Source organism: Aulonocara sp. 'chitande type north' Nkhata Bay, linkage group LG8, assembly GCF_057382095.1.
Source record: "Aulonocara sp. 'chitande type north' Nkhata Bay isolate Kocher_YH1m ecotype deep benthic linkage group LG8, A_spYH_male_GT1.1, whole genome shotgun sequence".
Taxonomy (NCBI): Eukaryota; Metazoa; Chordata; class Actinopteri; order Cichliformes; family Cichlidae; genus Aulonocara; species Aulonocara sp. 'chitande type north' Nkhata Bay.
This window is the reverse complement of record NC_141351.1, coordinates 26,296,014-26,310,409: the sequence shown is the minus strand read 5'-3', so window position 1 is coordinate 26,310,409 and position 14,396 is coordinate 26,296,014. Positions and strand designations below refer to the sequence as shown.

The 14,396-nt window shown below is 42.7% G+C and overlaps 1 protein-coding gene across 4 annotated transcripts in view; it reads left to right on the top strand.

Annotated features, from left to right (window-relative positions):
- The window catches only part of tcerg1l (transcription elongation regulator 1 like), a 74,359-nt gene that overhangs the window by 13,551 nt on the left and 46,412 nt on the right, over positions 1-14,396 (top strand). For all 4 annotated transcript variants that reach the window (XM_086304587.1, XM_086304588.1, XM_086304585.1 and 1 more), the window contains one exon: positions 2,843-2,968. In XM_086304587.1, coding sequence (XP_086160713.1) covers positions 2,843-2,968 — 126 coding nt within the window. The remainder of the gene's footprint in view (positions 1-2,842; positions 2,969-14,396) is intronic.

Genomic DNA, 14,396 nt, shown 5'->3' with positions numbered 1-14,396 from the left:
TGGTTTGAGTTGGGTGTTTATTGCCACAATTCAGCCAAAATAAGTAAAGTCTGAATTTGCAGGTCCATGCCTATTGTAAGTGGGTTATGGTTTGAGAATGGCTTGGACACATACAGCTGCACCAGTCACCCAAAGGATTAGTGCTGTGATTGATTAGGCAATATAACCGTTGTTATATATAACCCAGAGAAAGGCGGAACATTTGAGTGCTATAAACCAGCGGTCCCCAACCCCCGGGCCACGGACCAGTAACAGTCCGTGAGTCGTTTGGTACCGGGCTGCGAGAGTTGAGGCTTGGGTGTGAAATTCACATTTTCAGGGTTTCCATGGGTCTTTTCCTGTGTTATGAACACATCTTTTTTCTTTTTGTACCGGTACTGGTTTTATTTCGTTGTATTTATCCGCGACACCTTAAAGGCCGGTCCGTGAAAATATTGTCGGACATAAACCGGTCCGTGGCGCAAAAAAGGTTGGAGACCGCTGCTGTAAACCATAAGATATGTTTGCCATCAACATGCAGGAACCAACTTGGTTATGTTACCATACCATCCATACACCATCCCTCCAGTAAAGCCCTCTGTGCTCCAGAAGCAAGTTAATGTTATTTATAATAGCCACCTTGTAGTCTCTACAGACTGATAACATCCAGGCAATCAAGCTGTGTAGGTGGACGAAACCAACCCCCTCCGTCTTTTGATATCAGATATCATTTGTCCCCAAATAGACTGGTTCAACTTGGGTTGGTTCTTTATAATCTCTGGGATCTTACCGGCTACTTCCGAAACCCCAGCACCAGGAAAATTATTTAGCAAAAGTTCAGTAAAAAAGAAAGGCCAGGAAACTTTTTAAGTCTGACACAGCTCAGGCCAAGAGAACAGAATTCATAAATATTCTGAATGAAGTAATATCAAAATTACTTCAACTTTCACCTGTGGTGCAGTTTTTTACGTTATTGCATTGCACTTTTCAAATGAATACTGAGTTGTTAATGTCCCTCTTTTATTGTATAATGTGGCATTATGTTTCTACATCATCTCCTGCTGAAATTTCTTCCTGCAACTTGTAGCATGATCATCTGCAGATGGTTTGTTGCATTGACATTTTAAGAGGTCTTTGTTGTGTGTCTTTATATTTTTATCTGCTGTTTGTGAGGAGCTTCCTGAGAACAGCTGCTGCCTTAAAGAATAAACTCAGGGGTGCAGGAACAGGTTATTGACTGGCTGCAGCCTGAGTCTGCATCACTGAAATAGACACAGATGTGTTTCTCTTGTCTAAATCCTCTGAGTTCATTTGTTTGAGACGATGTTCAGATGCAGTCAGAGGCTTTTGGAAGCCAACAAATGCAGATTAAATTTGCTTTTATTTAGTCAAACGTGGGTGTGTGTTCATGTTGTTGATGTTTTCTGGCAGGAGCTCGGTTTCTCTTCAGTTTATAGTTTGTCAAGATTGATTTGTCTCAGATTGACACAACATGCTCACAGATGGAAACCTCCGCAGGAAATTCTGCTCTGCTGAATGTGGAGAGGAAATGAAAAACAGCTGAAAACTAAAAAATGTAATGTCTGCAACAGTGAGCATGTGTTGTTAAAATAATTTCTAACCTTATCATTCATCGGACTGTAAATGGACTGGTTCTTATCTAGCGCTTTTCTACTCTGGCTGAGCACTCACCATTCACCCATTCACACCAGCACTTTTTTGTCTATGCTGTCTCTAAGTGCTTACTATCTAACAGTCACACACATTCATACTCCGGTGGATGCATCGGAGAGCAACATGGGGGTTGGTATCTTGCGAGCATTGTGCTGCATCAAATATCCTTCCACAGATGTTTTATTGTCGCTGCAATGGTGCTGCCGTCAACAGATTTAGGTCAGTGTTTTCCTGAAAGGAGCGCAAACTCGTGGAGGCGGACTAATCTGCTGAAATATAACCATGCCACAAGCACACAGATCTTCATTAAAAGTGTAACTACATGAAACTTCAGTTAAGCCACAATGATATCAGCCACTTATAATGGCTGATTGCGGGGGTTTCCATATGGAGCCTCAGTGATGACAGATTTCTCTCTAATTATTTCAATGATTGTTTACTTCATTGAAGCCGGTATCAATCTGAAATTTATTCATTTGTTTTTCATGCGACTAGTTCTTTTGATTTATCAATTTAGATTCAGGGTGTTGTTGTGCTAAGAAGTATTATTGTAGGGTCTACCTTACAATATATGAGCTTCCTCCGAAGGGTGACTGGCCTCTGCCTCAGAGATAGGGTGAGAAGTTCGACCATATAGGAGGGGCTCAGAGTAGAGCTGCTGCTCCACATCGAAAGGAGTCAGCTGAGGTGGTTCGGGCATCTGACAAGGATGCCTCCTGGGCGCCTCCTGGGCGCCTCCTGGGCGAGGTTTTCCGGGCATGTCCCACCGGGAGGAGGCCCCGGGGCAGACCCAGGACACGCTGGAGAGATTATATCTCTTAGCTGGCCTGGGAACGCCTTGGTGTTCCCCCGTACAAGCTGGAGGAGGTGGCTGGGGAGAGGGAGGTCTGGGCTTCTCTGCTTGGGCGACCCGGCCCTGGATAAGCGGAAGAAGATGGATGAATGTTTAATCTGAAGTGACTGCTTACACCCTCACTGTCAACCCTCTTTTTTATTCATTGGAAATCAGTTCAGCATTTGAACTCATACATACAAACTCTTCTCAGCTGTTCCTGTCGAGCTTGAATAAAATCTATTTACTAAGCAGAAAGAGCAGAAGACATGTGGACACTCAGTTTTTAGGCTTCGTGAAATATTCTTCAATACACTGATGAAGATCAGAAGCATCCATTTCTTATTCTGTGTGCAGATCACATCAGGAGAGACAACACAAAGACAAGAGATGTCGAACCTGAAGACTCTTCTTCTTCCTCGCTCCCACTACACCTGCTGTCTTTGTCTCCTCTCCCTCTCCCCACAGCTCTTCCTCCATCAGGTGAGTCTGATTTGATCCTAATTGTGTAATTAGTGTGTTGGTGGAGTCACAATTGCTGCTTTCGCTAATTTCATAAGCTGTATATGGATCACGTGGTAAAGCCACTTCCTGTTTACAATGCTGTGTGTTTCCTGTCTGCAGTCAGAGTAAATCAAATAAGATAATCGTATAATCTATTGATAACAGGATCTGGTTGTGACACCATAGCAAGTTCAGGTTCTGGTTCCATGCTGTGATTCTGATTGTGCAGTAGGGCTGTGCGATATGACCAAAATCTCATATCCCTAAATAAGACGTATATCGTCCTGACAACGATATATATCACAAAAATTTGACATTTCCTGTTAATTCGCTGAATCTCGGCCAGCTCGACTCATGTGAAGTGTTTTCAGCTGGGCGTCGTTTACCTGGAGTCGAGTGGGTTTTTTTTCTTTCATAGGTGGTACAAGAGGCTTGTCCTGTTTGAGTCTGAGGCCAGTTTGCACCATAATTTGCATAGCTCAGTTTTCTGGTCTGCATCAGACTTTTCATAAACAAACCATGTCCATGCTACAGAGGGTAGGCCCTCGTTTAGGAATAAGGTCCTCGATTTGTTTTGACTGGTCCTTCTGTTTGTCACCATTTCAGTTTATTTGGAAAATCTTAACAGGATCTTGAGCTTTATTGTGAAAGGTTTATGTGGAAAATAAACAAGAGGATGGTGGAGCCACACAATGGTTTTACCGTCGTTGTTGCTAATGACAGCGCATAAAAAGAGTCACTTGTCTATCCGTAGTGTGGTTATAGTACCGTAATTGTCGGGCTATAAGCCGCTACTTTTTGCACAAGCTTTGAACCCTGCGGCTTTTAGTCAGGTGCGGCTTTTCTATGGATTGTCCGTGATTTTTGTCATATCGTAAGAGGATTTGTTTTGTTTGTTCCGCTGTTGTACGGCACTACGTTGGCTGGCGGAAAGGCATGTGATCAGACACACAGTATCGGGGTTCAAGAGTGGTATGTTGGTCACATGTCCATCCGCCAGGCAACATAGTGCTGTACAAGTAGCGCGAAAAACAAACTTCAAAGTAGCGCTACGCGTTCAGCGGGAGGCGTGGATGACCAGCGGCGATAAACTTGCGAAAAGCAAGTTATGCCCAACTCCACCGGTGGAACCTGACAGCGTGGAAAAGTGTGAAAACATCCACGATCACCAACGGATTTCGAAGGGCTGGACTGCTGCATGATGGAGAGGAGGACACCGCCACGGCCCTTCTGAGGGTGTTCGACTCTGACACTGACAACGAGGATTTGTTTGGTTTTGAAAGTGACAACGAAAGAAAGAAGCTGAGAGTGGATGACGAAGCCATCCTGAGCCTGTTCGTGTCCGACACTGGAGAAGAGGACTTTGGTGGTTTCAGTGCAGGAAGAAAAGAAAGATGGTGGTGAATGACTGACTTTTCTTCTTGTTAAAGCCGTGTCACTGCACCTGAGCCTAAAAGGTAGTCCGGATCTATTTTTCTGGTGTGCTGTAGGTTATTGTTATGTACTACATTTGTTACTCATTTATGAAGCACAGTACATGTTTCGTACTTGTAATTACCGCTACTTGTACATATACCTAAAAAGTAGGGCTGGGCGATATGACCCAAAATTTATATCTCGATATTTTTTAGCTGGATGGCGATATAAGATATGTATCTCGATATTTTTTTTTAAGCCATAAAGTAAGAACAAAAAGAGAGTTCTTAGTCAAAGCTGTGTCCCAGATGTCACACAGGCACTTTTATTAACATACAGCATAGATGTACATGAAAAATTACTCAAAATTAAATTATGAGCATTCATTAAATAATAATGCTCCATAAATAAAAGAAAACAAGGTTGTTTTTGTGCTAAACAAAGAGCTCACAATTGTGCAGTCAAAATGTAAACTAAAAGACGCTGAGCGTAATAACAAAGACAGACAGATTTCACAGCTGCTCTGTTCCCAACTTCTACTCTGTGACTGACAGCCTGGAGTTTGAAATCCGCTTCATAACCACGTCTCTTACAGGTGCCATTTATGGTCCTTATACACACACAAGGTAATATTACGTTGATGCACAGTACGTATCACTCCGCGAAGCTCTTCGGTAGCCGTAATGCGCCGACAATCTATCAAGCGGTGCAGCTCCGTAGCTTACCAAAGTCGTACTCAAACATTTTTGACAGATTGCTGAGCGCCGTGTACCACATAAAAGCGGTTCGCGGCCATCAAGCACAACCAGAATTCATACATAAGGCGCGCTATCAACTTTTGAGAGAATGAAAGGACTTTAGGGTTAGCGCTGTTAGCTCGTTAGCGCGGTTAGCTCGTTAGCATGTTTAGCTCGTTAGCTCGTTAGCACGTTGACGCCGTCCAGCCCCACGCATGGGGTGATGCGCAGTAACTCGTTAACGGAGATTTGCCGTGTCCGTCTTGTCGCTGCCTGCATGTGAAGCGATGGGGGAGGAGGGGGAGTTGTCTTCAGTGAAGGCGAGGCGGAGTAACGTTGCGTAGAGACAAAAGTGGACGAAAGAGAGGCAAACTTGCGGCTCCACAACTATAATTATAACGTAACATAGACTATATCGATATAAAGGATATTGTCACATCTTATATCTCGTATAAAAATATATCGATATGTTTTAAAAACTCGATATATCGCCCAGCTCTACTAAAAAGTTATGCAAATATGTACCCATAACTTGTTTTTCAAAATATTAATAAAAGGGGTGTGTCTCCAAACAGCCGTCTCTTTCCTGACAATTGGCTTTGTGCATATTCTCTTACATATGATAAGTCAGCATTGAAACACCTGCAGCTTTTAGTCAGGTGCTGCTAATGTATGTACAAAACAGGATTTTCCCCTGATTTTAGCTTGTGCGGCTAATATTCAGGTGCGCTCTGTAGTCCGGGAAATCAGAATCAGAATACTTTATTAATCCCGAAAGAAATTAGGGTACAAATACGGTAAATATAAGAGAAAAAGAGAACTTTAATACAGCCACTACAGTGACCGTCAAAACCATGAAAAAATAGTACTGTAAACGGTTTATTTTGTAACACCACGAAACAAACGATAGCATATAATATGAAATGATAGATGTTTTCATATCATCATCCAATATATATTGTCATATCGAACAGCCCTATTGTGCAGATCTCTGCAGGTGTGGTGATATTGAACAGTTTGTTATGTGTCTCCTCTTCTGGCTGCGTTCATCTGTTTTTCAGCTGCTCATCACTGCTGTTGTGTATTTTTCATTTTGCTTATTAAAATCCAGCCGTACTCGATTTGACGCTGTGTATCTGTTCTGGTTTTTTGCAGCAGCGAAACAAATCTGCAGCTCAGCGTGTCATTACTGAAAATAAAGTGACTAACAGCCTCACAGACTCAAAACAGATAATAAACAGCAGTGGGGAGTCTATCGTCCACTGAGGAGTATGAAAACAAATATTTTTCCACAGTTTCTGTCTGACATCAGGTAGCTGCAGTGTGTGACTGATTTTATTAGCATCTGCTGCTGATCACAGTCTTCTTACTTTGACTGCTATAGTCCCTCAAAAAGAAAAAAGAAAATCACATAATAATTCAAAAAAGTTTAGGGAAGTTAAATGTGTACCAGTGTTAGTCAGTCTCAGATGTTTCACTGTGTTTCTGCTGCTGTGTGCAAAATAACAGATTCATCAGCCTTTATAAAATGTAAAGCAGCTCATTACAGTGCCGCGTCTTTCAGCTGTGTTTGATTAGCCTGAGTGTGTGAGTGAGTGTGTGTGTGTGAGTGTGTGTGTGAGTGTGAGTGAGTGTGTGTGTGTGAGTGTGAGTGAGTGTGTGTGTGTGTGTGTGAGTGTGAGTGAGTGTGTGTGTGAGTGTGAGTGAGTGTGTGTGTGTGAGTGTGTGTGAGTGTGTGTGTGTGTGTGTGTGAGTGTGAGTGAGTGTGTGTGTGTGAGTGAGTGAGTGTGTGTGTGTGAGTGAGTGTGTGTGAGTGAGTGTGAGTGAGTGTGTGTGTGTGTGTGAGTGAGTGTGTGTGTGTGAGTGTGAGTGCGTGTGTGTGTGTGTGAGTGTGTGTGTGTGAGTGTGAGTGTGTGTGTGTGTGTGTGTGAGAGAGAGAGAGAGACTGAGAAGATTTCTCAAAGGCATTAGTTAATTTTCTTCCCACAATCCCTTGCTCCTCTGAGCCAGTCCTGTGTGTGCAGCTGTTACGTGTTTGCTACGATGCGTAGGGTTGGCTTCCAGGCCCCTCTTCTCTGGACACCCTCTCTTCTTTTAAGATGAGGCTTCATTTTTGCTAAAGCATATAATTAGGGTTGGATCAGGTGACCCTGGCCCTCTCTTAGTTATACTGCAACAGGCTCAGGCTGAAAGACTTTCCATTATGAGAGTTTCTTCTTCACTCTCCTTTTTTCTCTCCCCAGGTGTTTATATACAACTGTCATGATCCTTTATCTTCTCTCTGTGACAAAATCATTTTTTAAAGATTTTTTAAAGAAGTCATGGAAAGCAGTCAGTGTTCACCATTCACATTTTTTAGATTCCAGTCTGAGTTTAGACCATCAGAGAGCAGAAGTGGATGCTGAGCTCTCAGCTTGTATATTCTTGGGCTGTTGAATCATTGGTCACTGCATCCTGTTAAACAGACTGAGGCAACTGATGTGGCTGTACGTTAGTCCTATCGAGAGCATCTAATTCAATTCAATTCAATTTTATTTATATAGCGCCAAATCACAACATAAGTCGCCTCAAGGCGCTTCATAGATACAGAGAAAAACCCAACAATCATATGACCCCCTATGAGCAGCACTTTGGCGACAGTGGGAAGGAAAAACTCCCTTTTAACAGGAAGAAACCTCCGGCAGAACCAGGCTCAGGGAGGGGCGGGGCCATCTGCTGTGATTGGTTGGGGTGAGAGAAAGACAGGATAAAAGACATGCTGTGGAAGAGAGTGATTTTGATTGGCTGCCGTGCAAAATAAGTCAAGACAGGTCGATCCTAGATAATCGATTGCTTGTGTGGACTTGGGGCAGCCAGGTATCCCATAATGCATTTCAAATCACAGGCAGCAATGTTGGTGGTGTAAAGTTTTAAAATACCCGTTTTTCTGTCACCAGCTACACTTTTAACAGGGTTTTAGCCGCGAATGTCGCGCCGTAATCTTCACGTCTGGTCAGGTTGTCAACATAGAACATGTTTGTGCTCAGATGTTTTCAGAGATGTCACTCGCTCTGCTAACAGTCAGCTGACAGAGAGCACCGAGCTTCTCCTCATAAATGAAATGGTGAAGCATTAATTTAACCCCTAAAGGGGCTACACCTTCAAGTATATCATGCATGATATCAACATTTGTGTTTTCTGTTGCATGAAATTAGTGAAGGTTATTCAGAGAGGAGTCCTCTTTCACACTTGCTTGGTTCGTTTAGGCTGACATGTTCCTGATAACTGTCTTTGGTGTGCAACTCAACTTTGTCTTCATCATATATCAGCTGTGCATCTGCTTTGTCAATCATGCAAAACTGACAGAATTTGTTTGCAGAGAAACTTACAAGGTAGCCACAAAGTGAATGAATTCCTTTTATGTTGTGTCTACATCTTCAAATATATTTTTAGCACTTTCAAACTCCTTCATTAATGCTTGAACAGCCTCGCTGTCTTGTGGTACATCCAAGCTACTCAACAAAGCAGCAGTTGACTGTTGCAAACAGTCTACAGTTTTCTCAAGCAACTCCTTTGTACAGTTTACACTTCTTGTAACATCTGTTAAAGTAATATTTGATGAGGCATACATCTGTGCCACAAAAGAAGCAGCACATTCACCAAGATCAGTATAGTTTTTTAACTTTGATACTGCACCTGCTACATCACCGGGCATCTCCAAAACATCAGGAACTACTAGATCATCCGTTTCAACTGAACAGTTTGATGTCTCTCCTTGGTAAGAAGGTTGAACTGAGTCAGCATCCACTGAAGATGAAGTAGAATGAGATCTATGCAGGTGCTTTGAAAATGAATTTAAGTTATAATACATCCTTGGGCAGCCATCTTGGCTACATATAATTTTCAAGTTTAGTCCATCTCATAAGCAGTGAATTTGACGAAGATGCCAAATGAGGTTTCTCACCTCTGTGAACAGAGACTCTCTACATTTTGGACAGGTGAACATTTTACTTGCATCCTTTAATCTGTGCAATCAGCTCCAGTACTTTGGTTTTCCTTTGGGTGGACAGTGGCGGGTCATAGACAAACTCAAAGAAGGTGAAGATGGAGCCAAGCGGTGCTGGATAGGACAAGGACCCAATACAGTTTGAAAAGCTTATCCACAGCACACGTCTGGCCATCATTCAGAGGAATGGTTGCTTTGTCATTCTTGGCAACAATGACGTACTGCCTGGTTGCACTGTTTAGATCCCCGATGCATATCGGCTGGGGTTGGTGTGTTGTGGATGATGCTTCAGGATCACTGCAAAGGCTTGGAGATGGGGAAGATAAAGATAGATTTTTAGAGAAGTATTCAGTGAGGTTTAGACAAATGCTTTCCTCAGGTAAATACTGTGTGAACCTCACTGAATACATATCAGTGCAAGAACAACCAAGTGCGTTATAGCTGATTTAAGGCTGCAACGACTGGCACCAACTGGTGGGAGCAGGTGTGTTAACACTACAAGGGCAGTGTAACAAGCCTCATCTAATGAAGAAAAGCAAGGTGTAAAATTATTCAAAATACAGAAATGTGTTATTTAATCAATTATGAGATGTACAACAAAAATGACTTTCTCTTTTGTGAATAGATGAAATCAGAAATGCAGAGGCTTAAGGCACCTCATTTGGCTTATATGTGCAGCCCAAGGCCACATAATTTAAATTCTTTAGTTTAGTCTAGTCTCTAGGAATCCACAATAAGAGACTGGATCATAATAATGCTCCTGAGAAAGAAAGGACAGAGGTATATGGGTAATATACACTCAACAAAAATATAAACGCAACACCTTTGTTACTGCTCCCATTCCCCATGGGATGGACGTAGAGACCTAAAATTCATTCCAGATACACAATATAACCATCCCTCCCAAACAGTGGTCACAAATCAGTCCAAATGTGTGGTAGTGGGCACATCTGCTATATTGAGATAATCCATCCCACCTCACAGGTGTGCCACATCAGGATGCTGATCTGACATCATGAGTAGTGCACAGGTGTACCTCAGACTGCCCACAACAAAAGGCCACCCTGGAATGTGCAGTTTTGTCTCACAGCAAAATGCCACAGATGCCACAAGCAGCCGCTTGAGGAGGTACACCAGAGAGGATCTGAGGGCAGACCATAGCAACCTCCCTGAACAGGGTCCAGTAACCATCACAGTGGCAGATATCCAAGAAAGGGTCTCCAGTATGAAGAGTTGGACAGCACCAGGGCCCGGTTCTGTGGAGAACAGCTGGTTTATTCTCCTGCCTTCTATCTCTCTGGTGTACCTCCTCAAGCGGTTGGCCAAGGCTGTGAGTCTTTGCTTGGCAGTTTCCAAGGCCTCAGGTATGGACAGCTTGCTGTATTTCTTAGGCACCTTATTTGTCGCACCTTTCTGCAACTCCGTTAGTTGGCTAACCTCCCTCCGTGCTACTTTGATCTTGCCCTCTAGCCTCCTTCTCCATGGAGGGTACTGCCCCTTGTCGCTGTTCAACTTGTAGCCAAGCATCTCACTGATCACTGCTGCCGTATTGTAGATCAGCTTGTTAGTGTCGGTAATCGTGGCTGTAGGTATTGTCCGTAGTGCTACATTAACATCATCTAGCAGACCTTCTGAGGGTACTTCACGTAATCTTGGTAACCGGCTACGGCGGATCCAGGTTTCAAGCTTGATCCTATTTTTCAGGTCAGTTCCTCTCGCACTCAACGATCCTTCTCCTATCGCACTTGGGGCTATGTACCCAATCTCGGGTGGGGGTGATGATATCTCCCCCCTGACCTGGCGTCCTGACTCCTCCTTGCCGTAGCATTTGTGTTGTACCTCGTCAATCTCTAGCTGTGAGAGCAGTCCCTTCTTTCGAATGTTGGAACACTGAGCTACTAGTTGTTTCGCCGTCATTGTGGATGTTGGGTATCGAAGAATCCACAGGTCCGTCATCCTATTCATGTAGCCCCTTCCGCCGGGGTTACTTGCGTAGTAGCATTCCAACAACGCCCTGTTTTCGTCTCTTGCCCACCGATGCCTTCTTGTTCCAGTAGCCCACTTTTCGTCAGGGTGCCCTGGTTCCTCAACACCTGACGCGGACCTTGTTGATCCGGGCGACGTCCGAGCCGGCATGCCTTCATATTTATCTGTCTCGCTCATGTTGCGGTAGGCTTGCTTAGCATAGGGGGTCTAGCCTTAGGACCCTTACTGGATACAGACGCCCCAGGCAGGAATTGAACTTGCGGTCCAAAGGCGTGTAGTCTAACCACTACGCTATCCAGCTATATATATATATATATATATATATATATATATATATATGCACATAATGTACATGCACGTTAAATATGCATCAATGGCAGACTCATACCTTGGGCCAGCATGCCTCCAGTGTGGTCTTCTGGAAAGTACGCAGGCTATAAACAGCGAGCGCAGAGTCTTTGTTAATAAAATGGATGGTTACGCTCATGTAGGGCTACGTATCTCTGCTCGTCCATAGGTCAGAATTCAAGGCATAATGCACGGCCCTGCAAACATCCTTCTCTACTTTGGCCCGGCATGCATCATATAAGCAAGGCAACTCGACTTTACTGAAGTGCTTACGACCGGGCATAACGTACCTCGGATCAAGGACTTTGACGAGGTCACGAAAGCTGTCCTTCTCAACTACATAAACAGGGCCATGCCTTTACAAATATAACGTGAGATGGCTTCTGTGATTCTGTAATAATTTATAAAATTAGGTTAGAAACGATAGAAACGAAGAAAAATGGCATATTGCCCAGCACTATTAACCAGTGAAAAGTAATTATAACAAATATTTTTCACAACACTACTAAATGTAGTCTATTAAGTGTGATAACAGAAGACAGAGGGCAACGTCAAACTAAAGTTAATCAGGCTTTAATCCTATTCTGTGCTAGCAAACGAATGGTCGCGGTGAACTGACTACATTTGCTATATTCAGAGCAAGGGCGTAGATTTCGTTTTGGCATTGGTGGGGGCGAATGATTCAGTTTTTTTTTTCCTTTTTGTCTTTGCTTCTTGATAACAAAAGGAGAAATGTACTTGCCTACATATGCTATTCTACATGCTTTTAAACCATTTAAAATTACAATTGATAGTTTTATATGCGAGTTATATAATGCTAAATTATAATTAAACAAATGAATAAGTATTTTAGACTTTAGTTTACTTCAGCCATATTCAATATAAATCAGGTATCATACAAAAATAAAAATAACTTCAAATTCAGCAGGGCTGGACTGGGACAAAATCGGCATTTTGACGAGTGACCAGCCCACCATGGTATTATAGGAAAAGTCATAAATCCTTTAAAGCCTTTATAATAAGCTTAAACCTACACCACCTTCCATATTCTGGTATTCTGAACAGTAACACCTAATTTATAATTACATATACCTATAACTGAAAGGGTTGCCAACTCCCAGCAAAAAAAGAAATGAAAAGAAGTAGGGAACCCCCCCCCCCCCCCCCCCCCCCCCCCACCCACCCTCTGCCTCAAGATGCTTAACTAACAAAACCGATTTAAATTTAATGCACTTATACAACAAATGCACATAACTCTATTATTTTTCTCCAGTAATTAAATACATTCAACATCTTTCTTCAACAAAATTGCAGACTGCACAGATGGTACCTTCCCAAAGTAAAGAATACTATAACTTACTGGGGTATATACTAACTAGACTTAATATTTACTGAATACAATAATGCATTTCTATACATTTTACATCAGATGAAAACGTTTGTTGTAAGATTCAGATAATTATTTAATAAAAGCTAGACATTTTAAATGAGAATAAGAAAGAAAAGTATGTCTTTGTGCCCCCCTCTCCCTGTTAATGCCCTACCTGCCCCCCTGGCAACACTTTGCTAGACCCGCCCCTGCACAGTTACCAGCTGTCAGCTGCTTAGAAAAGGATCCTGGTGTTATTTGTCTCTCAGAAACAGTTCATAACTTCAACTCATCCATGTCACCTAAAAGGTAAACCTGTTTCTCCATCACAGCTCTGATGATTCAGTAAGGACATCTCCTGGTTTCATCTTCATGTTTCCCTCTCACCAGATATACAAACCGACATCATGACCAGCAGCTTTCCAGCTGTGGCTCCAGCAAACATCAGCTGATACTAGAAATTAATATTAAATAAATTCTAACAACAGCTGATCAAGCTTAAACGTGCTGCTGTTGTTTAACCGACATCTGCTGGTTTCCTCTTTCTTGCGCAGAGAGAAAAGCCGATCAGCTGATCATTGATCAGTTTCATGATTGAATTAGCAACTTTCTAGCTGAAGTAGTGTGGGACAAATCGCGTTCCTTTTCACCTTAACTTTAAAGTTTGACCTCCTCAGCTGTAATTGGTCCAGCCCAGAGTCGATCATGACCAACTGGCCAATCCACCACCTTTCATTTATACTGTTAAAAAAAGAAAAGGAAAAAAAACCCATTGGCCCATAAAAACGAAAAATCACGAGCGGCCCACCGGGCAAATGCCAAGTATGCCCGATGGCCAGTCCAGCCCTGAAATACAGTCATGACAATAAACGAATATGAGTTCAAGGACTTAACAACATTACTTCAGTTACACCAACATCTCTGACACGTTAGCACTAAGGGAACACTGAATGACCTGGTGCTTTATGTCCATCTAAGATTACCACAAAGTAAAAGATCTCTCAGCAAAATTATGCAACATTTTAGCCACACTATCGCCCCGATCAAATCAGTGAGCTGGGATTTTTTATTCTAAGCTACTGTTACGGCAACAGACATTAATCCTACTGGTGTCCCACACAACAACTCAATGTCCACTATGTGAAGCTGCCAAACACAGGCCTGCTCCTCTCGTTAACTGAGATAAACTGCTGGCATATTGGTTTTACATCTATACTGTCCAGTGTCTCCTGGTGGACACACAGCAGCATTGTTTAATCTCATTTGAGTCATTTTTGACTTTAGCCATGTTTTCTGAGAGCACTGAAGCTTCTTTCAGCCTCAACTGAGGATACTGGAATGACTAAAAGCAGCCTGACAACTGTCATGATAATAAATACTAGTTAATCTATAGCACCACATCATCAGTCAGTCACCTGTGAGCTCACCTCTCCACCTCGGTCTGAGCGACAACATGGCAGAGCTGCCTCTGTCACCTGATGAATAACAGTGAGACACTCCACATACATGCAGTCACACATGTGCTTCAAATACAGTCACAAACCAACAAGTCATCATCCAGTTTCA